Raw genomic sequence first — 27,173 nt, 5'->3', positions numbered from 1 at the left:
AGGCTGTTCCTTCTGCCTGAATGGCCCTCTATCCATTCCAAACCCCCATCTATCAGCTCAACTCCTGCTCATCCTCAAAGACCCAACTCAAATGTTCCCTCTTCTTCAGAGCGGTTTCTGACATCATCCAAAAAGAATTGCTTTCCCCCTCTACATTTTAATTGTGCCTCAGACACAGCATTTATTCTTTATCTGATAATTACTTGTATCTGTGGTTGTGTCTTCACCAGAGTATCAGCACCTCATGGGCAGACACAGAGTTTTATGTATCTTCAGCGTCTAACAGTGCCTAGCATGCAGGAGGACCTAGGCAAATGTTTTGTTGTCTAATGATGTCAACCCAGTAACAAAATCATTGCCAAGAGCGATGCCATTTTTCTTTTTCTGGAATCCATACATTGAAAATGACCTTTTGGTGTGGTCATTAAGTGTTAGGTCAGTACTATCTCTAAAGTATGCCAGGCCATGGTAAAGTTTGGGGCTACAAAGAAAGAATGAGGATGTTTAAAATATCAAGTTATTTAAATCTTGTGGCAGGTTCTGTGCCTTGTAAAATAAGAATCAAACATCTGAGTGTTTCCAAAGGGCTTGAAGGTCATTCCCTTAGGCATAAAATTTCAACAGTCAATCTCAAAGAACTGCCTGAAGTTTGTTAAAAATAGAAAATATTATATTATAATTTTCTATCTAAAAACTAAAAAAAAAGAATAATCTCTCATTTCTATAACAATAATAACAATAATAAAGCTGATATTTATTGAGGGCTTACCAGGAGCCAGGTACTTTGTGAAGCACTTTATATTCATAATTTCATTTAACTTTCTTAGTTACTTCAAAAGGTGGGTACTGTCATCATTCCCATTTCTTTGGATGATGAAACTGAGGCATTCAGGGTTTAAGTAACTGGGTGCATGATGTCAAACAAGAGTGAGAGAGTGAGAATGTGACCCAGTCAGACTGACTCAGTCCCTCCTGCTCTAAATATAAACCATGGAAATAAAGAGCTCAGCAAATTTCCTGAACATCCGTGAGCTCATTAGGAGACAAAGGACTTTATCCTCTCTTAGCTATGAACAAAGAAGCCACACCCTTCTAAAGACAAGCAAAATTTGCCCCCAAAATACATCTCCTTGGCATAAAGATTATTTTAGGCTGATTATCTTTAAGAAATAGCAGATAGAGGAAAAGCTCTGAAAACCTAGTAGAAGTTACCCTTTTGAAAGAGACATTTACATTTATCAGGGAAATCTCCATTTGTAAGAGTGTCTATCCATTTGTACCAGGAACAGGATTACCAAATCTCTTGAAACCCTTATCTGCATAAAACCTTACCATTGTATATTGTGCTTTGCCTGATAACCTCCCATAACTGGCTCCCAACTCCCCGCCACCCTCCCCATGTTCTTTTGTCTTTAACTGAGGATGACATTTAAGGTGCTGGGTTGGGCTATTTCAGGAGTTACTCAGTTCCCTGGGTATCTCCCACGTATACAGAAGGTACACATGGTTTTAAGCTTGTGTTCGTTTTCCTCCTGTTAATCTGTCCTTTATTACAGAGGGATCTCAGCCAAGAACCCAGAAAGATAGAAAGAAAATTACGTTTCCTCCCCTATACTTGGTGGGTGCACTAGACCCTCCAAAGAAAGGGGAAGCATGAGACTTTTTATCAACCCAGAGGATAATGGATTGTTAGAAGACTGAAATCACTGTATCAGGAGACTAAGCTTTATGCATAAAAACAAGATTATCACCCATGAAAAATGATTCCCCCTAAAGGCCTACACTGAGAATATTTTATTCCATCAACTGGGTGTGCTTGTATACTTTCTTGGGACAGAAATTGAGCTTGGCTTTAGCCAGGCTAGTGGGTGTATTTCCTGGCAATCATTTATTTATTGCTTATTGGACAGCTTTCAGCTTCCATCCTGAAAAGACAGAGTTGGTGATGTGCTTCTGTATTCCTTAAGAGAGAGAGGAAAAGGCTGAGGTCCCTTTAGGGAGAGATTGGTTTCTGGCCCATCTCAGTAACTCATATTTGATTATAATAACTTTTATCTTTGGAAAAGGGAAGGATTCTGATATATATGGGTTATATATGTATTAACTTCATTGTATAGTGTTTTATAGTTTGCCAAGTATTTCCTTGTAGACATCATTTGATTTGAGCCATACCACAGCCTGGTAAGGTGGGTGGATTTGTTCCCATTTTTCATGGGAAAGCCTGACTCAGTTGTATGCCCTGACTCACAAAGCTGGTAAGTAGCAGACATGCGGGATAACACTCATTCTAGCCTTCTGATTCCAAGTCTGGGATCTTCCGCAAAACAGCCATTTGTCTTTGTGGTTTTTGAGTGAACCTGCTTACAAATTACCTCTTTGGTTCAGCACTTCTGCTGCTACCTAAATAACCTGTCATCCCTGGGATGGAGAAGGTATTCATGGTAAATATGAGCTATTAGAGCAAGACCGAGTGAGTGAAAAAAACCGTGTGGGGCTTTTATTTACACTTCTCACAAGAGAGTAAAATTCTGAACTTTCTCTTGTAGAGTGAGGCTGGGGAGCAACAGCTTTAGAGAGACATGATCGAGGTTTCTACCAAACAGGGAGGTTTGAACAATTCATCTTGACTTTTGAATTGGGAACATCCAAAGGAAACATTGAAAGCAAAAAAAAAAAAAAAAAAAAGAAAAACTCATTTCCTCCCCATTCTTGAGACTTGACTATAATATGGCACTGGTTTGGCATCAGATGACTGGGAATGCAAACGCTTCAGTACAAAAGCAACATACAATAAGATTGTATTCTTTACAGTAGGTCATCTCCTCTCACTGTTATTTATTTATTAAAATTTTTTTTTGCCTAAACAGAAAATATTACGATTCCATTTTAATCCTTAAAGACTTTTGTCTAGTAAATACTATGATTTCCTAGCTGCAAAGCAGATACTGCAGAGATTAAATGATAAGTACTAATTAGTGCTTTTTGATTCTTCCTTTTCTCCCTCCCCTTCCCTAGGACTGACTGCCAGGACAGGAAAGGATTTATCACAACCAGATAAAACTGGTCAGCACAATTCAAACACCTGGGCAATTTTGCCTTATCTTCCTAGGTAAGCTGCGTTCTTTTGTGTTCATTATCTGTCCTGTTTATGGAAGATCAAAAGGGTGTAAAACAAGAAAAACCCAGCTATAAGAATGGATTCCATTTAAAGTGCAAATGATATAACTGCACAGTCCTTTGGGGATGGGACTATGATGGACAGAAGAACCTGCAACCATTAGCACTAAACTCTTTGTCTTCTACACTAAAATAAAATAAAAGGGGGGTAGGATGAGGAAAATAAAAATACACTGTGAGGAGGGCTGTCTTGCAAACTTCACACATCTTTTTGCTTTCTTATTCTCTTTCCCAGAGAATAGGGAGAAAGCTCTGATAGGTTAGACCCCCTACAGGCTATAACATTCAGCTGGACACAGAGCTGACCTTGATGGCATCCAGCCCTCACAATGACGATTTCAACATAGTAAGATATCGAATTTAAAATGACAGAATCAGAATTTCTCCTGGGATTGAAGAAAAGTGACAAAGATCACATCCTTTACCTCCCTGTGCCTACAAGAACAACAAAGTTAACTTTCACAATGGACATTACTTTCTTTTATTTAACAGTTGATACGGCTTCCTGTATGAGACTGGAGGCCATTCAAGCTGGAAATATGGCAGGTTACTTGTAAAGCACTTATCCAAGTCAGAAAGACACGACGCTACAATGACTGAAAAACAGCTGCTGTGCCTGAAACAAAGGCTCCTTGCTTCCAACCTGGCTTGAAAAAATAGCTATAAAATCTCAGAGTCTATACACGAATCTATATGTGATCTCAGTGAGCAGCTCGGGGCTTCTTAAAACAAAATCCACTAAAGCTTCATTTTCCAAGATAATAGCCGCTAGTCACATGTGGCTATTGAGCACTCGAAATATGGCAAATGTGACTAAAGAATGTGACTTAACTTTTACATTTTATTTAGTTTTAATGATTTCAAATTTAAAAACTGAAGCAATGAAAAATATTCAGACATAGATTTAAATGATATTTTTGATATATTGGGTTACATAAAATATTTTATTCAAATTAATTTTACTCTTTCTTTTTACTTTTTGTCACGTGGCTACTAGAAAATTTGAAATTATATACATGGCTCGCTTAATGTTTCTGCTGAAGAGTGGTGTACCTTAGGAATAGAATCTACCTCAGACCCAAGGGAAGAATATAATTTAGATTCCATCCAAAGGTGTTTATTTGCCGGAAAGAAAAAGACTGGTACCTTGGTCTTCCAGCATCATGGTCACGTAGCACAAGGAGCAGGAGAGCCCGGGTTCTAGAACTCCCTGGCTTGGGTCTGAATGTCAGCTCTACCTTCTACCAGCTGGGGCAAGTTGCTCAGCCACTGCGAGCCCAGAACTTTGAGTGTCCAGACAGTGAGTCTAACCTAGTTAGCAAGTAAGCACTCAAAATATATTAACTATTATTGTTGCCATTAGCAGAAGCTCTATTATTTGAACATTATCAGGAGATAATCTGAAATGCACACATGAACTTAAGAAAAACTGTGATCTTATGGACCATATATACAAATTTGTAAGAGAATAATCGTCTGTCCTTCGGCAAACCATCAAGGATCAAGAACATTCAAGACGCGCATAGCTCCCTCCTCTCAATGAAGAGTTAATGATGTGGTTGGAAACCTTTGTCTTTTCTTTGTGTGGTTCTTCTATTTCTAGAACACTGTTGACACCAGTAAAGAGCAAAGGTAGAGAAGAGGATAGGGAGGAACATTGTCAACCTCGTAATTCAGCCTGATGCTCGTCTTACAGGCAGTATTCATGGATAGTGATGTATATGAGTTTGCTTATCAGTCTATGTCCCCCATTAGAATTAAGCTTCATGAGAGCAGAAGCTGTGTTCACTCTGAACCCCGTAATACTTGGAACATATCTGGTGGATAGTAGGTGCTCAATAAATATTTATCAAATAAATGAAGGAAGGAAAAGACTCAGTTAGTCATGCAGCTGAAAGGAGGAGATCTATGAGAATGGGCCCATAAAAGTATACCCCAAACAGTACAGTCAGGTATCACAAAGTGTTTCACAAGCAAGGGACAACTGTGATGTGAGTTTAGGCAACATTAAATGAGCAATGAAAACAGAAGGAAGACACGAATAAGAATGAATTGTGGTTACTAGGTACCTACAATCTCCCCACCCAGGATGAAGCCCAGCAGCTCAGCATGTCATATAAGGCCATTCACCATCTGCTCTCGACTTCGTTCTCCATACAGAGTGTTTGTCTGCCCCTGGCCTTTACATCCCAACCATGAGGTTCAGCAAACAGTCATGATCCATCTCATTTCCATGCCTCAGCACCTGCTTGTCCTTCTACCCAAAATGCTATTCCCTGTATTGTCTGCTTAACAAACTCCTCATTCTTTAGGACTTTGCTTAAGAATTGTCACCCTAGGGAAGACATCCCTGATCATTCCACACAGAATTAAGTATTTCCTTCTCTATTTTTTTCCTAATACCTGCATCACTTCTATATTATAAAAGCATTCCATGTAGTCACACATAACACATCTCAAGTCCTATATAAAGATCCAGTTGCATAAATCAAAGCCTAGATTTATACCCTACATGATAGGCATTCTGAAATACGAAAAGAAAGACAAAAGAACATTCCTAATTACACCTTTCCTTTTAGACAGTATCTTTGAAATACAACTCCTACATTTAATAAATTTGTAAACTAGGATTTTTTTTCCTTCCTAATAGAAAACTCACTCAACTGGCTTAAATCCAGTGGTACCCAATTGAGGCTAAAGATTTGCTTCTTTCTGCATGCCTAAAGCTTCCCATCTCTGTCACAATTATATTAAGTTTATGAGATAGATGCTTCTTATCACCAATATCAGCACCCTCACTTTCTATACTCTACTCATTTTTTATAAGATAATAAGGGCAAGATGCAGTAAAATATTCAGATATTATTCAAACCCTTTCTTATTGGCAAAGATGATAATACAGTTGAAACTGAATTCTCAACTGCAATTCCTTGCAATACCTTTCACCCCTGTAGCCCTAGGACGTGGAACGATGCAGTGCACTGGTGTTTAGTAGGTGCTTAATAAGTCTATGTTGGTGAATGACAGATTGGGAGGCAAGTGACACAAGGCATTTGAGATCCCTCAGGCCCTTTTAATTATCCATGAGAGAGAGGCAGGGGAACATAGCATATGTAAGCCATTATGCACATTGTATGAATAAAAGAGATGTTGTACAAGCCAGATTAAAATCCCAGGACTGATGCCTCCCAGGTTTGGGATGTTGGACTCTTTTGACCAACTCTTACCCTCAATGTTTCATACTAAAATGATCACAGTGTTGTTACTCTCAAATTCTTTCTTACAACAGTCACACCTTCCACCCTCCTTCAGCCATCCTTTTTCATGGTCATACCCTAAACTGTGTCGTTATTAATCACTTGACCTTCTGTAAGTTCAGTTTCAAACATGTCACCATCTACTCCCAGCTTTCCAGCTCCTTTTCTCCAATACTAGATTCTAACAACCTTTGATTTCATAGGGAACTTTGATCCATTGATCCTACATCTTTTTATCGCCCTTCATCTCCTTCATGTCCTCATTGCATTTCTTACCTAACTTAAACTCAGTAGTCAATCATTTTAATAACTCTCTTGCATCCATCTTCAGCTTTTCTGCCCCTACTTTGCAAAACCTCACACTTGCTGGTTATGATCAAATCTGGGCCTGCTCCCCACCTACACCCAAGCAGCTGGACATGGATGGAGAAAAAAATGTACAACATGGCTACTTGCTTCAAGTGAGTCCTTAATGCCGCAGGTCAGTAACACCCCTCTCTAGTTCATTCACTCTCCCACAGTCCTAGAGAACTATTTTATACCATTTTTTCTCTTTCCAAACCTCACTGACTTCCTTCCCCATCCTCAATCTTTCAGCTTTTTATTTTACTGAGCAGATAGAAGCAATTCAAAGGGAACATCCACAATTCAAAGGGAAATCCCACCAAAGCATATCAACCAACAGTGCCTGTACACATACGTTCTGTTACTATTTGTGAGATATATATGTACATATGTATGTGCAGACACATGCATATATGAGATTGTATGCACATATACTGTTACTGTGTCTATTGTATATCCATTCTGTATTCATACACCTATTACTGTGAATGAACTAGCAAGGCTTATAACAAAGAACAAACTCTATATGAGCTCAACTCTGTTCCTTCCTCCTTACCCCAGGGTATCAATCCAGCTCACACCTCTCTCTCCCACATTGCTGATTTTTCCCTAACCCCTGAATCCTTCCTACTAGCATACAAATACACTGTCTCTGCTACCATCTTAAGAAAATAATCTTCTTTTGGCCTCACTTTCTGTTCTACCATTTAATTTTTATATTTCTCTTTATAGAAAAGGTCTGTACTCTATGGACAAACCAATGTAACTTAGCAATAAAAAAAGCATTTACAGTCCTAGGAGTCAGACAGACTTGACCAGTGTCTTAATCTTGTTTTTATTATTTTCTAGCTGTGAACTTGGTTGGGTAAGGGTGTTCCTACCTCTCAGTTTCCTCATCTGTAAGATGGGAAAGGTAATCCTCACCTCCTAAGTTTGTTCTAAAGAGAGAACACTGTAACATCTACAAAGCACTGATCATAGCATCTGCCATGTGACTTGCACTCCACCGGTGGCATCTCTAATTTCAGAGCAAAGAGCTCAATGAAGAAAAATAAAAATCAAAAGAAATGGGGGGAAGCAAGAGGCTATACTTCCCCATCTCTCGGGTTTTAGGATTTTCATCAAGACTCAGAAGGAAAAGGGGCTATCAGTGTCAACTGGTTTTAAAACCAAGAGTCAATTTTTCTTTTCGGTTTTTGTTTGTAACCATGCTGTTGTGTACGTCTAGGCTTCAAAGGTAATAGAAAGCTGCAAGTAACATAAGATAGTTATATCAAAATTATATTCTTAAGTAACTCTCCTCAAATTTAAAACTAGGTAAACTGATTAAAAAAAAGAACACATTTTCAGTATATTTTATGAAATTTAAACAGAGTTTTAGGTTAGTCATAGGTTCGTGCTTAAATGTGTCTTTTATCTAGAGACCAGCAGTGCCTGTCAGAATATCTGGATTTATCTGGTTTCAGACTACCTCATTCATTTCAGTTTTGCTACAGATTCTAGAACAAGAACTTGCTAATATGCCTTTGTATTTTTTTTTAAGATATATGCTTATTTGCTTGCTTGCTTATTTATTTATTTAATTTATTTTGCTTAGGTATTTAGTGGAGTGGAGGAAGACAAGGATAAAGCCTTCCTATTGCATTCCAAATGTTTTTGGACATCTTTTTGTACTATGAAATCTTGTGCCTTTTCCTATCTATGGTACCTCAGAAATCAAATTCTTAAAAATAATGCTGTGTAGGAGTCTCTGAGAGAAGAGACTGTATCCCAGAAGCTCTGTGTGGGTAACTGAGGACACATTTGCAGATTTCAGCCCAATCTGGTTTAATTTTTTTTTTAAAGCTGTATCATGGGAAAATCGCTTTCTTAAGGCTAGAAATGTGAAGGGGAGAGAGAAAGGGAAACCAGCTCTGTCCAGCACCTTCTAGCATTCCACCTGCTGAGGGAGGCTGTATGTGGGCCCCTCACTTAATCTCGGGAGTCAGCTCCTATGAAGAGCTGCTTTTGGCAGCTCAAAAAAGACAGGACCGCCATCTGGTATTGCTGTGGTGTTGCATGGCAGTTACAAGTGCCGGATTTGGGGTTGGGGCAATTGGGATTTGAATTCTGCTTGTAGCAATTATGAGACCGCAGAGCAGTAACTTGGATCTGTGGAGTAGGGAGAATTATTTTAAAGTTCAGCCCCATCACACACCATGATTTCCATCAGTCCACCTTCACCTTCATTCTTTTTTTTTTCTTTTGGCGTCCCTGGGTGGGCACGAATCACTTCATTCTTTATATGAGTAAATGAACTTTCCTCTAACTTAATGCTGCTAGGTGTCTCCCATACAGAAGTTCTGAAGCAGCCACTAACAGCAGCCTTGGGCACATTAAACCTCCCTGAGCCTCAGTTTTTCACATAGAGATTTCATGGGGATTAAATGAGAAATGCTGGACATGACACCTGATGTAGAATTCAAATATAAAGGATGGCTATGATTATGGTTAGCATCTCAGAATTTAAATATACGCCACTGCACACCTATAGTTTATTTCTGTCTGCTCAGGAGAATTTCAGCAGCAAATTAAGACAGCAATTATTTGATTACATTGCATCTGGTTGTTTGGAAGAAAACTTGTTTTCCCATAAAAGGAAGCGAATTACCAAGGCAAATCACAGACTATAAACAATATGAAAATATAGCTATGATAAAAAGAAAGTGTTCCTGCTGTTTTTATACAGCAGAATATCGCTGGTATGAGGGATTATTTGCAAACACCCCCAAAATAGATTTTGTTTACAATTAATTCTTGTTGTCAGGATAGAAAGCACCATATCAACCAGAGATTTTACCACAGTCCCTTAAGCTTTTTGGAGGAAATATACATTATACTGATCTAATAAAATAATATACTAACCTCAGGCTTTATTCACAATATATAAAACAATTCCAGACTACTTGGAGAAAGCATGTAAAGTCAGTTGTGATGACCATTTTCCATGCTCTCTTTCACTAGCAACAACTCCCATCGCTAGTGTTGTTACAAAACAAAAAACAAAAAACAAAAAACAAAAAACAAACAAAACGTACAGTGGATAATTAAGGTAACTTTCTCCATAATATACCAAAGATAGAGACAAAATTCATTTAGTTTTGCTCTTTATCTTTTCTAATAATTGCCTTTCTCCAGTCCATCCTTCATTTAGATTTGTCCTGAGAACTGAACATAGTCAAATGAAAATAACAAAAGTAGAAAGGAATGCACAGTTGAGAACCTGAGCAAAAATGTAAAAAGCTAATTTTTCAAAAGACAGAAATTCACCATATGTTTAGAATGCCTGGGTTAAAGTTTTCAAACAGCTACTCTGAGCCTTAAGTTTCCTGAAATTGCCCCAAGAGCCACCATGGAAAAAGCAAAAAAAGGAGGAGTAGGGAGAAACATCTTACACCCAATTCCCACTTCAATAAAAGTGTCACTTTTAAAGATTCTGTATGGTAGCTTCGACCTAGGACTTCATTTACAGCCTGGAGACTCAGAGAGGAAACTGAATCATGAAATCATGAGAGCTCCCTACTTCCCAGGATGCTCTGATTTTATAAATCAAATTGGCAAACTTCCTAGCATAAAGGTTCACTGCAAGCTTCCATCCAGCATCACAGTTTACAGGGCTTCAGTAAGGGGTTTGTTTTTGTCCATTTAGCCAGTGCCTTCACACCACAGGTGCACAGTCATTTCATAAGCAGAGGATTCCAACCCAGACCCAACACATCTTTGATTCTATGCTACTCAGTCTTATATAATGATAATGCTGGTGCTGCAGTCCTATTCAGCCTTTTTGGGGTTTTTTTGACCATGAGTATCCAAATGCTTTAACAACTTTCTAAATGACCAGACTTAGCCTTTCTCTTCTTGGATGGAGTTACCTTTCCTTAAGACATTCTCTGGACGTTCACTTAAGCTCAGATAAAAATCTGTCTTAACAACCGATGGCTAATAAAGCAACACGGGTCACTTGACACGTGTCCTATAATTTGCTGTTCAATGTCCTATGAGTTTCACTGCTCCTGTTATACAGTTGAGGTACCCGAGTGTTGGAGAGGGTACGTGATGAATCAAAGCCAGTTTCCCCACTTCTGTCCACATTTTCTTTTATCCTCTCTTGTAAGGTTTAATTTGCCATTTTCTGTTTCTGTCATTTGTTTCTACAATACTAGCCAGAGATAGATAGATTGTATATAATATTATATATATGTACACGTGTGTGTGTATATGTGTGTGTGTGTGTATACACACACATACACACACACATATATATATATAAAATAATATATATATAAAATTAGTTGCCCTCAGCATGAGAGAGAATCCTACTGTGATAATTTTACATGGTGGGGTAAGGAAGATAGAGAAAAGATAACTTCTTGAGTGCCTACCACGCACCAGGCATTGCACTAGATGCTAGGGTTACAGGAGAACAGGACAGAGTTCCTAGCTCCCGACCCCGTCAAGCAAATACTTACACGTGTGAACAGTGCTATGGTGGAAACACAGTGCTGGACGATGAGGAAGACATTGGCTCCTTCTGCTGGGGTAGTGCTGGGAGGCCTTTCCAAGGAAAACCCATTAAAGCCTGACTCGGGCAAGGAGCGGCGGGAAGAGTCCACCAGTGCAGCGGCTTGAGGGGGGCGGCAGACTAGCCTACTGTAAGAACTGTCAGAAGGCCATGTGACAGCACTATGGATGGACCAGTGCCTTCAGAAAGGGGCAGGAGAGGTGAGCACACCAAGGGAACTATAGGAATGTGTTACGTGATGCCTTTTTCCTTTCTCTAAAGTCATGAAGTGTGTGTGCGATTAGTCCAGAGTGGAACCAGTGAGAAGCAGCTTGACATTTGTCTGGATAGTGAGTGGGCAAGATCAGCTCCAACAGATCCATATTCCCCCAGTTTCTTCCTCTAGGTCCAAACATACTATTTGTACAACGAACAAAAAGAGCCTAGAGGTGAAGTGCGCAGATATTAATGACATGAGCAAACAGGATGGTGTGACCTTGGCTTAATCCCCCCAATACTGCCATGAGGGAAGCTTCCTCGTTCTCCTTTTACAGATGAATGTCCTGAGGTATAAAGAGGTTAAAACACTCACCCAAGAGCGCCCCAACAGGAAGGCATGGGACTAAGGTTTTTATCCAGGTAAGTCTGATGCTGTTAGAAAACTCAACCATATTTACACTGTCGCTCACAGGGTGCATCCACTTTTAACAAAGTAAGTACCAAACAAAAATGACATTTTCATTTATTTTACATTTCGTGTTTTATTGCTTTACGTTTTACTTCTTCAAAATTTTACATTTAATTCCTTTCAGACAAAATTAACATGGTATTCCTTTCATTCTTTAAAATTTCACATTTTATTTCTTTATTCCTTTAAAATGTGGTGTTATGAATTTATTCATTCATTCCACAAATGCTTACTGAGACATCCTGTCTGTTCAGCACTGGGGTAGTTACTGAAAAAGAGTTATGCGTGAGATTGACAAGGTACATCAGGAACCCTTAAACTTAAAATAATAATAATGACGCCACTTTGAGAATCATTATAAAAGGACACCACAGATATCATTATAAACTATCTTTAAAATTGACTACTGATCATCTGAGGCTATCATTTGACTTCTGATTTTGCACACACACTTTCGTGAGACAAAGATTTGCATGGAAGGGAACACTGAAGAAGAGTTTAAAAAGGAAGATGTTGGTTCCTGGAGTAAGCACAATCATTCTCACTGGAAATTATGGAACTAATTAAATGAGAAATGAAATGGTTGCTAATGATCTTAGGATTCTCTTAAGCCATCCTAGATATAACTTTTATGACTCCATCAGCCAGCTAGTATCTTACAGTCAACAGATGCATTAAAGATTTCAGAATTTCCTCCTCTCTCAGCAACGATATAAAATCTGGTTAAATTTCCTGATCTCCCAAGTTCAGATTAGGATCTCCCTCTCTATCCTCATATCAATTTATACTTCTCCACCACACAAGATTGAAATTGCCCGTTTGCTAGTCTCATCTCTCCCTAAACCATATGCTCCCTGAAAACATGGACCATATATGTTTCTTGTTCACAGGTGAATCCCTGGAACTGCGTGCAGCCTCAGGTGCACAGTAGGTGCTTGATAGAGATTCTAGAAGACGTGGACGAGCCAACCATTGCAGAGATGCTTAGGAACCCAACACACACAAAAGCAAAGGCATAGCAAGGTCCCGGGGCCTGACACGTACTCGCATGGCCAGAAAGTAAAAACAGAATTCTGTATAAGTAACTAAGGCTAGACCACACTCTGCCTCTTAAAGGAGGTCATTCTGATGAAGGGATGGCACGAACTTGGTCTAAAACTAGATTGCACAGCACGATGTGTTTTTGTTATTTTTTCTGAGTAAAAGGATGCAGATGATGGAAGGTTTGAAGGGCCTGCAGTTTCCAATCCATGAGGTCTGTGCACACTGTGAATCACTTCCCCGGCAGATTGTGGAGAAGTCCTAGAAAATCGTTAGCCTGAGGACTCTGTGAATCAGGATTTCAGCTGTTTGCACACGGACGATATTTTTAATATTTTTTACCCACTCCACTTGGACAATCCTATGAAACACAAAAAGGTGCCTTATGGAAGGCAGGTTCTCAGTAAGTGTAAAGCAATCAGATCTTTCCAAACAAATAAGTATTTCACATTGCTGGGTATACAAAGGCCTGAAAATGGCCTTTAAGATATTGAAAGTATCACACAACATACTGATCACTTATCATTAGTCATTACTGTTCCAGACCACAGGCTCCTGAAAAGCCAAGCAACACTGCTCATTTTCCAAGGCATGCTCTCCTTATGCAAAGAGAAATGAGCATCGTGCCAGTTCATTGCAGCTTGACAAGCTGTACAACCCTACACAGGTATCCTTCTGCTTAAAGGAAAAAAAAAAAAAAAAAAAGATATTTCACCTAGTTGGCTAGAAAGCAAATTAAGGAAAATGAAATCCTATTTTCCATTTGTGTTACAGGGTGAATTTGCAGGCACGTGCCCTTAGGAAAATTTCACCATCTGAATAATTGAATGCTTAAAGCTGTAAGGAAACGTGCCACGATGCCTGACCAGTGCCTGTGCCTCTCATTGTCCACCAGCTCTTTTTCTGTTAAGGGCTCGGCGACACTGCTCCAAGTCTAGAGAATTCCCTTGGTTTTGATTTTATGCCTCTGCCACACTCTAACAGGCACGTGCCCCGTTTCCCTTATCCCAGTCACTAGAATTTCTCTGCTGTTCCAAGACTCTCTTCACAGAAAAATCACCATTACCAGAGCCCAGCTCTCCTTTTCTCTGTATAGCAACCCAGCAGTGTTGATCTACTGTCTGCAGTATTGCCTAAAATAGAAAATAATCCCATTTGCAGCAAAAATAATGCCATTTGCAGCAACATGGGTGGACCTAGAGATCGTCATTCTAAGTGAAGTAAGCCAGAAAGAGAAAGAAAAATACCATATGAGATCGCTCATATGTGAAATCGAAACAAACAAACAAAAAAGACAAATGAACTTATTTACAAAACAGAAACAGACTCACAGACATAGAAAACAATCTTATGATTATTGGGGAAAGAGGGTGGGAAGGGATAAATTTGAGAGTTTAAGATTTACAAATGTTAGCTACTACATATAAAAATAGATTTTTAAAAAAGTTTCCTCTGTTAAAAAAAAAAGAATAAATATGGCCCAACAACAACAAAGAAGAATCTACAGCAGCCTGAAAAATCTCTTAAGAGTGCACTATGTTATGTATAAAGAATGGGTTGCCTCCCATTTTCATCCACGTAACTAGTTCACAATCACATTCTATCCCATATGTTCAGAATAAAAGGTTGCTATAAATGGGGGTGTGGAAGTTATTGGAACTTTCTGCTTTGGGATGGGAATGATGAATAAAAGTAGAAAAGTATGAATTTCTTCACATGGTGCAGCGTTTGGGTGGGTCACACAGTAGCAGCCCTGTTAGCTCTTATTTCCTTTTAAAGTCACACAGGACAGCTACTCACAGTGCGAAACAGAATGTCTTGTTTTCATTTCTGGAGCGTTTTAAATGATCTTATTGTCGTGGGTGCACTCAATAACCACTTTCTGTCACCACGAAGGGGAAGACTCCTTAGGCCGAGACTCATAAAAGGTTATTCTAATTCTGCTGTGACTGAATATATAATTTAAATTGTACTCTAACTTTTCAGTTCTACCACGAATTATCCTGGGTTCCGAAAAGCCACGCTTTGAAAACAAGGTGAAGGGAAAAGCCATTATTAATGACTTCCATTAGGGAATTGCTTGGGGGAAGAAAAGAGTTACTGGAATCAGAAGCCTTTGGAAGTGTTTGCTTTTATGTTTATTCAGATTCAATTAAAATGAAGAGCTTGAATTTCCTCTTTAAAAGCCACTTCTAGATGTTTTTGTTTGCCTGTTTGTTTTTAATCGGCATAGAATCAACAGACTGGACAAAGTGTCCAAGAGAACTATCAGACAGCACCAGGTAAGTTACTTACAGGAAGCCTGTCTCTCGTCACGCCGGTATTGCCGGAGGTCTTCGCCGTTCTATGCCAACCCTTCCGGCTGCTGCACACGCACTTTATATGTAACAGCCCCGTCAGTCCTCGTAACAACTCTGTGAGCAAGTACCGTTGTTACCGTCTCCATTTCCCAGGTGAGGAAACTGAGACACGGAAGTAAAGTCATTTTCCTGTGATCAAAGCCAGGCAGTGAGTTCCTCTTCCTAGAATAAACTTTGTTTTATAAATAAATAAATAAATAAATAAATAAATAAATAAATAAATAAATAAATAAATAAATAAAATAAATAAATAAATAAATAAATAAATAAATAAATAAATAAATAAATAAATAAATAAATAAATAAATAAAGCACTGATGCTTCAATTCCACCTCCAAAAAAAAAAAAGGCTTACTTGGGGATCAAAGGATGTGGATCCCATTTTCCAAGTGCTAAAGATGGCCATCTCTAATAGATTTCTAAAAGGTACATGTGTTGTATCTTTGCTTTTACTGGAAATTTATTGCAGTAATACTAACCAATGCTGAGAAGGGGGTGGGTAGTGGTGGTGTGATTTTTCTCTTCTGAAACACAATCAATAAACCATAGTTTGGTTTGAAAAAAAAAAAAAAAAAAAAAGAAGCAGCAGCTAGGGATTTACACTCAAGCAGTCTGGGCTCCAACACCCAGGCTCTTAGCCACCATGGCATGATGCCTCTGGCGTTAAGGAATGACCACTTCTCACTGGGAGGGAGAGGGAGGGGAGAGCGAGTCCTTTGGCAGGAAGATTAGGAAGGCAGCCTGGTCAGTCTCCCCGCACACGTGGCATTCTAGCAGAGCTCCTCCCCTATCGTGGATATTTGCTCAATTTTGCAGCACTTGTCTGAATCCTAAGTCCCTCCTTGGGTTGCTCCTTAAACCCTGGCCCCACCCCAGCTTCAGTTTGCTCCTGCTTGGGTGAACCAACTAAAAGGAAAGCACAGGAGACTTCACTGCTGGTAAGTGTTTTCCTCGGCTCCCTGGGGCTAGCATCTCAGCGCAGGTGCTAAGAGCAGAGCATCTTTTGGTGAGAATTTGTCTGTAAAGTGCTTAGCCCAGGGCCAGAAAAACTCAGTGCAAGTTAGGAAATGCCATTATCCTTATCAATTCACATCATCACTGCTCCCCAGTTCTTCTGTTCAGGGATAATGTAATGGTAGATCCAAGACAGTGGCACCTAGGACCATAACAGAACTCTGCAGTGGGCATTTAGCTTCCTTCTTTGAGAAATATTGATGGAGTGCCTCCACTTTTGCCAGGTCCTATGCCTGGTATCATGATGAAGGTGACAGACGCAGTTCCCATCTTCACAGAGCTTGCAGTGTAACCTTGGAGGAACAGCTAAATAAGCAAGTAATACGGTATTATCGGTACCACAGTAAAGGAAAATAGGGTCCCATGGGGCAAAGACCAGAAGTGCCTAATCTAGATACGGTGGCTAGAAAGGCTCGCCAGAAAAAGTAACCTCTAGATTGGGACCTGAAGTATTTGGGTAATCAAAGAAGGTGGAGGAAAAATTTCGGGCAGCGGGAACATCACGTACAAAACGGAAGAAGCAAGTGCATAACAGCATTTAGGACCTGAAAGAAATAGCGTATAGTGAGATGAAAAATGCCAGGGGTGGGATGGCAACAGAAGAGCCTGGGGACAGAATCAGAGGTCATTTCATGAAGGGCTGGAGGTCATTTCACGGGAAGGAGCGACATGGTCAGGCTCACGTTTTCTCATCATTTTTGCAGCAGGAAGAACAGCCCCAAGGAGACGACACCAGATGTGGGTGGGGAGGGCAACTTCAGCTTTTATGCGGCAGTTTCTCAAAGCAATGCTGGCGGCCTGGGCCAGACTGGCGTCAGTGGAGATGGGAAGAAATGGATGGACTTGAGACGGATGAAGGAAAAGAACCAACAGGATCTGGAGACTGGAGAAGTGGTTAGGGAGAAAGAGGGGCCACCCAGGTTTCATTCTTCCCTGGGCAACAGGGAAACTAGGCAACTAATGAAGCCATTTGCTGAGATAAGGAACTCAAGGAGAGAAGAGGTTTGAGAAACATATATCACAAGTTACATGCAGCTTCAGCACAGCTGAAAGAATCAAAGAATATAAAAGTGGAATAGCCAGGAGCAACCTTCCCACCCCACACGGTACTTCCTCCCAGTCAGCAGGATCCAGAGCACATCTTGGTAGGTTCCCTGCACCCTGATGCTAGCCCAGACTAGCGACAAGAACAGCAGTGGAATGCTAGATAGCTCTTGAAAGGCTGGAAAGAAAAACAGGGGCCTCTTGTACGGCTTGTTGTATCACTAGAATCAGCTTGAACAATGGCGAGAAGAGATCCCAGTTGCTATCTGTCCATATGATGAGCATGCAAAAAGACAAGAAAACGATGCCCCTTGCCCCTAAAGCATAAAGCATTTCAATCTGTCAAAGCAAATTAAAAATAGACTTCCCGCGAAGATTTCTTGCGACAAATTCTGAACTTGAATCTGATCAAGCCTCTAGAATCAGGTGTTAAGCTCAAACAAACTTACAGAATATACAGAGGTCGGAAAAAAATGTGTTCATCACATCACAGAGATCACAGAGACAGATGAGCAAAGCCCAGAATGCTAGGCTTTTGCTGTGACAAACAACTGAGCTGCTTCTAACAAAGAGATTGAAAAAGAAAAGAAAGAAAGAGGGAGAGAGAGAGAAGAAGGGAGAAAGAAAAGGAGGGAGGGAAAGCTTAGAAGAGACTGAAGATATGCATTTTGCCGCTTTGTGCTTTATGTTCTATGCATTCTTTTAATTTTGAAAGAGAAAAGAAATAGTAATCAGAGAAATGCGTGGACCTCATTTGACTCTTGATTCAAACAAGCCAACTTTAAAAAAATAGCGTGAAAAATCAAAGAAGCTTGAACACCACCTAGGCATTAAAAGATATTAAAGAATTATTAATTTTGTACGTGATAATGGTGTTGTGACGCTTTTTAAAATTCATTTTATTTTAGAAACATATAGTATTAGTGTTGGTGGATGAATGAATTGATTGATGTATGAAATTTTCTTCAAAATAACCCAGTGCAGACAGAAAAGAAAGTAAGTAGAAATACATATGAAACAAGATTAGTCTTGTAATGATTATTGTAATTTTTGGAGCTGGGTGTCTCTACATTTGGATGCATTTGAAAATCTCTGTACAAAAATGTTTTAGCTGACTTGCCAAGAAATGCAGTATTTGAGGAAAGCTGTAGCAAAGACCAAAGAAAAAGAGCAACAGTCAGCTATGATGCAGAAACTGAGCACTGCTTCTCAATTTCTGAAGAATTGTTTTCAATGCATTGGACTGGCACTCTCTCCTATGCACAGTCACTCCTCTCCATGGTTGGCGTTTGGAGATGTTCCGAATGGAGCTTTGTGGCACACTCTCAGCTATTTCCACTTCTAATTCCTTTGATAAGATCCAAACCTCATTAGGCTGTCGGAGACATTTGGTCTTCTCTTTCCATGGTATATATATATATTCTTAACATATTGAGGCACTTGGGGGCAATCACAGAGATCGCTCCTTTCTGCCCATGTACTGGCACTTTTCTTGCTGCCAAGCCCATTCAGGGATGCCACGGGCCTCGGAAGAAACTACCCGAATCATCTCCCACAAGGAATTGTGCTCAGGCAGTATGTCTTGCTTGGCATGAGAGTGGAAACAGTATAATAGGGTATTTTACTAACATTCTTACATCACGGTTATGTTGAGCCTAGTGGTCAGAGCACAGCATCTTAAAGAGATAAGATAAAAATGGTACCCATCATCCCTGCCCATTATCATCATCATCACCATCTGATATCTGCCCCAGTAGAGGTCTAAACTGGCTTCATGATGAAGCCTTAGACTGAGATTGTGTTCTGTATTTAAATAATAAATTAAGAAGGCTCAAGTCTTAAGAACACTCCCTTGGGGATACAAAGTCACCTGATCCACAACTATTAAAAAGTGTCTTATGTACGAAAATCACTGAAAAAAAAAAGTAATATGATGCCTTGAGAATATTCTACATATAAAGACAGAAGGGAATATTTACTGACAAGTCTTGATCATGGCATGGAGAGAAAGGACTTCAAAGCAGAAATAATGAAAGCAAGAGGAAAAGAGAGCATTTAAGATGGAAAAGACAGAAAAACATCACAGAAAGAGGAGGGGGGGTGTGGTGAAAACCAAACCACCACCGTTTTGCCTTCACTGTTGTGCGGCTCCATCGTGAATGTACTAACATCACATTTCTATGGGTAATGAAAATTGAAGTTGTCGTTGGTAACTTTTCAAGGACTCAGGAGAAAGAGAGCTGGAATCATTCAAGACAGATGCCTTCCCTCCTGTTTTCCTTTAAAAAACACACCCTGTTTTTTGGTGGGGTGGTAATTAGGTTTATTTATTTATTCTCAATGGAGGTACTGGGGATTAAACCCAGGACCTCATAAATGCTAGGCATGCACTCTACCACTGACCTATATACCCTCCCCTCCTAAAAACACACCCTCTTATTGAACGTTTTAAAAGCAACGTTGGGTCAGTTGATCTTAAAGTGGCCAGAACCACACATTCCCTCCCAATGTAAGGTCATGCAGCCGAGCTTTGAATGAGAAATCATTTCTGGATCTACTTTTCTCTAACACTCCAACTCAATCAACCATCTTAAAGATACCACACTGTGTACAGAAATTAGAGACTTTTGTGGAAACAACTCTTTAAATTTAAGGAAACCAAGTAAAGGGGAAAAAAGTTAAAAAAAGAGCCGCACATATAAGCAGTAATCCATTGAAAAGGCGGTGAATCGGCATCTCTATCTACAATTTACAGAACTCAAGGTTTATGTTTTTGGATCTTATGACAAACTCCCTACTTGTAGCCACGTTATCACAGTTTTATCAGAGGCAAATGCCTTTGAATCTGAATGCTTTCAGGCATTTGTTTGAAGCAACTCACTCAGGAGTAGAATTAAAGAAACGTGCATATCTTCTCCAACCAAGAACAACCTTCCCGCTCTCTAGGGCATGGGGAGGTGGCTCTGAATAAGAGGTTCATTTATGTCCCTGCACCTGTGATTTTCTTCCTAAACGGTGTGACTGGCGCTTCAGTATCTGGTTCAATATCAGAACTTCTCTTTTCCAAATTACTTAGCTTGCACTTCACTTACAGGTGACTCAAGCAGGCTTTCTCTCATGGTTATGGCATTGCCTTCTACATAGCACCGGGAGAGAAAAGAGATGTAATTATTTAGCTAGTTGGGTGGGAAAGGAGGAAAAGTACCTTCTCGTTGTTTTAAAGCAATTAAAATACTTTGCGAGGCAATCCTAGGACAGACGTTTCTTTTTGATGTTCCTATAGCATGCACATTTTCTTGGTTGCTGGTAAGTGAATCATAATCTGTAGTATCTCACATACTGTATTTTGGTGTGTAAGCCAAGTGGACGAACACATTTCTTACTGTGCTGTTGAACACACACAAACACCTGTTGACTTTAACTGTTCATTGTTCTGCATTAATTAAACAGTTAAGATTACCTGACGTTGACCATCAATTTCAGGTCCACATGAAGACTAAATGGGGCAAGAATCCAACCCGTTAATAACTGACAGGTCTCCCAATTTCCCCTTGGAAAATTTGGAAGAACATTAGGCAAACAGAGGAAGAGGTCTCTCCCCATGACTGTCAACCACCATATGCAATGTATTCATTTCTTACTGTTCATTTCATATTATGATGTGGACCCAGGCAAAGTGACTCTGTATTACCCTTTGGTTATTAGAAGAGTCTGATTAATTGGAGTTAATTCCTTGGCTCTAAGAAGTTTGTCACTATCTACCTAAATCTGTATTTTTCCTATAGATATTTTTATTACCCCAGGGGAAGTTGAGTTCCCCTGAGAAGAGCATCTGTTGGTTGGTTGGGCTTTTTGAGGATAGGATGGGTGTGTTCCAGGGGACCAGGCTGCCCTTTCGGATCTGGCAGGCCACCAGTGGCCCCAGCCCTCCGCACCCTCTGCAATGCATGCAGTGGCTTGGTGCTTGCAGTCGGTTGACTGGCGAGGCTCGGAGCATCTCTGCATATGGTCAACTCCCTGCTTTAGAGCACCTCCCACAGTTTTGGCCCATTAACCCGACCACAACAGCTTGATGAATTAATGCTTATCTAGGCACAGTTGGCAGCTTCTAATTAAATAATTATGGATAAGCAGCTGCACAGAGGCTGTTATGTGCCCTAGAAAGCCAGCTGTGTGTTTTTTCAGTCCTCAGACAGAGGAAGAGTTAACACGTAGCTCTGGATGTTGGGTGCAAAGGGCAAGTGTATCATACACAACATATGTGCCATGCAACACCAAGTTGCTGGATGTATGTGCTAGCCTGTCCACGGAGTGATGGAGAGCTAGCTGCTCCTTGGCTGCTCTCAGCCATCCAACACAGAAGGAAGCAATCATATGATCAAGAGGACAGAGTGTTATATGGATGAGTCTTTGATGAACACAGAAATGTCACTGAGCTAGCAGGCAGATTCTCTCAGGTCTGGGTCTCACTGAGATAAGCAAGTGATTAGAAATCTAGTGTGATCTTTTTGAGGGGGTATGGGTATGGCTGGTATGTTTGATTTGACTGAAGCTTCTTAAGATGCTGTTTTCAAATATTAGAAATTGGAGAACAAGATAACTATCACAAACCTAGATTTAAACTCTAAAATACATTTTTTCCCCAAAAAAGTTAGAAGATATTTGTCCTGCAGAATCACAGATAAGGTCAGATTCCTTTCTAGAAAGCTAAAAAGCTAGTCTTATCTGTAAACCAGGGGAAAACTGACCAGAAGGAAGAGAGCAGGATTTGGCGACTAAGCTCCAAGATACAGGAAGGTAGAGATTATCGATAAAGACCATCGATGGAGATGTTGGACCGAATAACAGAGCTTGTTACAACACATCGGCATGCTGCTGAACTGACAGCTGATTTGATTTTCCTCCACAGGCTGTTCTTTCTACACCATCCATGTGTCTGCACTTCGCAAAACCGACTGTGTGAGAAGCCAGGACAGAACAACTTGGCTGCCCACTGGCCTTGTCACCAAGGTTCCCAGCACCATCTCCAAATGAATAGACATAACTGGAGGCGAAAATCAGCCCAAGAAAGTCAGTCATATCTTTATATTTGAAGACAATTAGGTATTTTTAATCCTCAAAATTTACGGATTTCCCTTAAAATAAGAACAGAGGAAAACTGGAAGCATGTTTCTTATGGAATTCACTTTCCCCCAACTCCCAGACCTGCTGAAAAGCAGCAGATAATCCAGCACGAAACTTTGCAGACTGATTTACTGTTCTCCCTTCAAAGATCAATGGCTTATAGTTTATTTAGAATAATCCCATTTCTTTAAAACAAGGCATCCGGTACAGTAAACTGTCATTTAAATAAGTGGGAACTCTTCCTTAAAAAGCTTCAGTACAATTGTTTCCTTTTTCCCCCTCTTCTGGTTCCCTTTGATGTCAGTGATTCCATCACCTCAGCTCTCTGAAGATGACTGCCTGTGATTGACAATTCTCAAGGATCTCATTCCTTTTAGATGAATCCTAAATGAAGCTCAGCTTAATTAAGTCTGCTGTGCACCTCAAGTCTCAGAACACAATGCTAAGGAATCGAATCACAGCTCTGTAAAGCCTATGAAAACACATTTCCGAGGTGGGGGTGGGGGTGGGGTTGGCAGGGAAAGGGGGGTCTTTCATCAGTCTACACTGCCATCTAGCCAAGATCACGTCATTCCGTGCAACCCTCATTTCTGCGTTCAACGCCCCTAATGAACGCCAGTCTTCAGCAACCAGCTTACTACACCCTGAAGTCCAGATGAAAGACTAGACAGCAGCATTTGCTCCACCAAGTCCAGCAGCCTGCCGTGGACCAACAGTCACGTTCTCATCATCACCTTATCTCCACAATCCAAGTGTCTGGCAAACAGACATGCATGTCTGTGTTCATTCCACACACCACCTACGCCAACATCATGTGCGTCTTGTGCCTTTACATATTCTGTGACTTTACTGGAAAAACAAAAGTTGCTTTAGGTAAAATGTGAGAGCTGATTATAACCGAATCCTCTAGCTATACGTCAAGGGTTTAAAACACCCCAAAATAGTACTCTTTCGACGTTGACTGAACATGCAGACCATATACATCTGTTAAGAGACTCCACACGTAGGTAAAATAAAAAGAACCCTTTGCACTTACGGTAGAAGACGTACTCGGTGTAACTTGACCAGACCTTGTCATCTGTATATTGGTTGACGAAAGACGCTGTCACTGAGGAGTTACAGGCCACCATGTGGAATCCACACTCTGACAACATATCAAAAGCCCTTTCCAGATGCTTGAATTTGAGATAAAATCTGGAGGTGTATCTTTCTGGGGCTCGGTCAGGGTCTCGGCTCTCATTCAAAGTTTCTCCAAAGACCTCTTTTGCCAAGGAAATCCTTCCACAAACCAAAATCCGAGGAACTCTCCGAAACTTGGCGTCTGCCTGCCCCTCTCTGCCCATGGTGCAGGAACCCCTGTACCCCACGGTAATGAAACCCCACTTGCGGTCGGCAGGGAGCAGCGAGGAAGGGGGGCAGATTCTCGTGTCGCTTCCTTGGGAGGCGTCTTCAAAGTCACTATGGCAGAATTCATCCGGGCTTTGCTTGATTTCATCGGGGGTCAGGAGTTTGACCAAGTCTGGGAGCTGGAAGTACTCAGCTTCCCTTTTCAGTCTTCCCCTCTCTGGAAAGTGATCAGGCAGGACCACCTGCCTGTCCCTGAGATAGTCCAGAATGTAACGGAACAAGAATCCATCTCTGTCAATGAAAAACCTTCCCTTGGAGTCCTTGGCTAGATCGTTAGCTGTGTCTCTCTTTGGGGAAAACATTTTCCACAGGAGGGAATGAGGGATGCTTACTAACGTGGAATGGCGAGTGAAATAAACTTGACCCCCCACATTCAGCTCCACGACCTCGGGGAAGGAGTTGGGAACGGCAGCCCCTTGTTCTCGAGGGTAATAGCGACTACAGTTTCCACTCAGAGCCATGGTGCTTGCTGCTGCTTCTTCTTCTTCTATTTGGATGTGAAGGTGCAATCCAGTGGAGTCACAGCCTGAGCCTTTGCATCAACTTGTAAGGGAGGGCGAGGACACTAACTTGTTAAAAACGACCTCCTCTTGCCCCAGGTTTTTCCCCAAGAAAGCAGAATTGCCAAGAGTCCAAGGGTGTGGGGATGCTGCATAAGTAGTTTAAACCCCGGCAGGTGGTGAGCTATTACTTCGTGGAAGATAATCAACTCATCTCCATCCGATCTTCCCCAAGCTCAGCGGGCTAGGCAGGCCAGGTCCCCAGTTACTGAGAGGTCTGTCTGAAGGAAAAGAGAGAAAATTATTTCCTCAATCCCAGCATGAGTCAGAAAAAGAGAGACCGCTGGAGAGAGGAGAGGGAGGGAGAGGGAGGGAGGGAGGCAGGCTGGGAGGGAGGGAGGGAGAGATTATTTTACATAAGCAGCCCCGGAATGACTGATTTCAGCCATTCTTCAACTAAATTGTAGCTGCTCTCAAGCTATTCTGTGTCTACAAATTTATCCATATCCCTCAGTCTTCCAGCATTTAGTGTGAAAACCATTTCTATTTTTATTTCTGCATTAAAAAGGAATATGCAATTTGCAACTGCTAAAAGGGAATTTTTTTTTTTCCAGCTGGACAGGAAAAGCAATAAGCCTCAGAACTTACCTTAATGAATGCTGGACACACAGCTCTTGTGGAGAGATACCCATTTGCAAAGCAGTCGGAATCCACAGTCACACACACAGTCTCGGAGCTTGTCAGATCCCAAAGAGGTAAAGGACAGAGGTATCAGTGAAAAGTGCCAGAGAGATGTGCTCTTAAAAATAATTTTTTACATATATAAATATTTATATAAATGTATATTTGCGTCTACGTATGTATAGAGTCACTCTCAATCTCAAGTTAAAACAAGTCACAAAAAAGTTAAACCGTGATGAGAAGTGGTTGGATTGAAGCAGCAGAGCAGAGAAAAACACTCAACCAAAGCGTCTCCAGGAAGAAAAAAAAAAAATTTAAACCTTTGGAAAGAATCCTTAAAACAGAAGAGAGTTGTAAAAGGTACCGGGACTTAGAAGCTTTTCAGAAAGCCCAGAAGCAGAACGAAAGACAGCGGTGCCCTGCTGGGGTCCCAGGCAGCCACCCCGCCTGCCGGCAACGGCAGGCGGGCTCCCATGTTCCCAGCCAGGCGGGAGCCGCGGCCGCCGCAGCGCGGAGATGCCGGCGGGGGGCTCGGCTCCGGCTTCCCCGGCGGCGGAGCTGGGTGGTTCCACAGTTCCCGGCGCAGTTCGGGTGCTGTTGTTTCAGCAGTGCAGGCAGGAGACCATCCAGGGAAGTGACTATTACATCATCTTAAAGGAATATGGCTTGGAGAAAGCGGAGGCGGCTCGGAGTCACGTCCTCCTCGGTGGCAGGTCGCCGGGACTGCACGGGGGACGCTGCGCGCCGGCCGTGGGCACGCGACTCCCGGGCGCTCGGGGCTTGGGGCGGGGACGCGGCGCCGCGCAGCCACGTCCCTCCCCGTCCCGGCCGGGAGTCTGGAGTTTCCGAGGGCCTTTGCTCTGCCCTTTCCTCTCGTCTTTAGACCTCCGCCGCCGCCACCAAACCCCAGAAGCAACCCCCACCCCCCAACCCAGCAGTGAGAGGAACACAGAGATTTTTCATTAAAAAAAATTAACAAACCCTTTGCTCGAGCACTGAATTTATGCCGAAGGGCAAATTTCCCCTCTAATGATGCCAAAAAAAAAAAAAAAAAAAAAAAAAAAAAAAAAAGCACACTCAATGACCCCAATGTTCAAGCCACAAAGTGGCTTTTTGTTTTTCAATCAAAGAAGATGAAATTATGTTCTCGCTAATGCCCTCCTGTTTTTTTCCCTTCTTCTCCATCCCTCTGCCACCCACACCCCAGCAAATAAGTAAATAATAAATAGACAAATACATACATGCATACATACAGTCTCTCTGGAATTAATGATGCTCTTTCGAAAGAATACACGAAGCACTGGTACCCTCGGAAAACCCAGGGTTTATATCAGTAAGTCAGTGTCTTAGCTTCCATGGAAGAAGCTGTTACCTGCAACCTTTTGCTGGGGCTGTTTCCTCACTCAGCGTCTCTTCGGATGTGCCCCTGCCCCCTCCCATCTCATCCCAAGAGGATGCTGGTGGAAGACACGCCTGCTAAGAGACATTTTACTCTTGTCCCAGAGGGTTCCCTTAAGTGCATCATTAGAGTTTCAGGAAGGCATTTCCAGGGCAACCTAATCCACTAACAAAGTGCTTCCAGTTGATCCTGCCAGTCAATAGTGGCCCAGCCAACGGCTTACAGTAAGTCAGCCATTTCCCCTTTAAAACACCAATGTCTTAGGACTCACATTCCTCATGAGACATAGTACTTCATCTACAAATAATATATGTGAGGCACCCTCCGTTCCAAACAATTGCTATTTTTTTAAAAAGTGAAAACCAAAAACGGAGAGGGAAGTATGCATTAGATACATTTCATGGGAGACGTGTTTATTGCCAACTCTTGCCCCAAGAATTAGCTTGAAGACAGACTCAGCAGCAGCATAAATTAATTTCTAATTTAACAGTCTTTTCTTTCACGAAGTTTCAGGTTACTGAACGTATTCGGAGTATTAGCTAACACTCCAACACCTGATTATATTTGACTTTGTTTTCTTTAACTAATGTGTTAAC

General features: G+C 41.2%; 1 protein-coding gene across 2 annotated transcripts in view; it reads right to left on the bottom strand.

Moving 5' to 3' along the window:
• The window catches only part of KCTD16 (potassium channel tetramerization domain containing 16), a 245,208-nt gene extending 219,119 nt beyond the window's left edge, over positions 1 to 26,089 (bottom strand). Inside the window, exons 1-3 of one of the 2 annotated variants that reach the window (XM_010950568.3) lie at positions 25,543 to 26,089; positions 25,146 to 25,233; positions 23,627 to 24,778 (exon numbers count right to left, since the gene is read on the bottom strand). In XM_010950568.3, the coding sequence (XP_010948870.1) occupies positions 23,627 to 24,458 (832 nt within the window). In that variant the 5' untranslated portion in view covers positions 24,459 to 24,778; positions 25,146 to 25,233; positions 25,543 to 26,089. The remainder of the gene's footprint in view (positions 1 to 23,626; positions 24,779 to 25,145; positions 25,234 to 25,542) is intronic. The other variant, XM_010950570.3, reaches the window with a different exon arrangement.
• Positions 26,090 to 27,173: the final 1,084 nt, after the last annotated feature.

The sequence above is a fragment of the Camelus bactrianus genome, chromosome 3, assembly GCF_048773025.1.
Source record: "Camelus bactrianus isolate YW-2024 breed Bactrian camel chromosome 3, ASM4877302v1, whole genome shotgun sequence".
Classification (NCBI taxonomy): domain Eukaryota; kingdom Metazoa; phylum Chordata; class Mammalia; order Artiodactyla; family Camelidae; genus Camelus; species Camelus bactrianus.
Note: the sequence above shows the minus strand (reverse complement) of the source record. Positions and strands in the feature narration are given on the sequence as shown.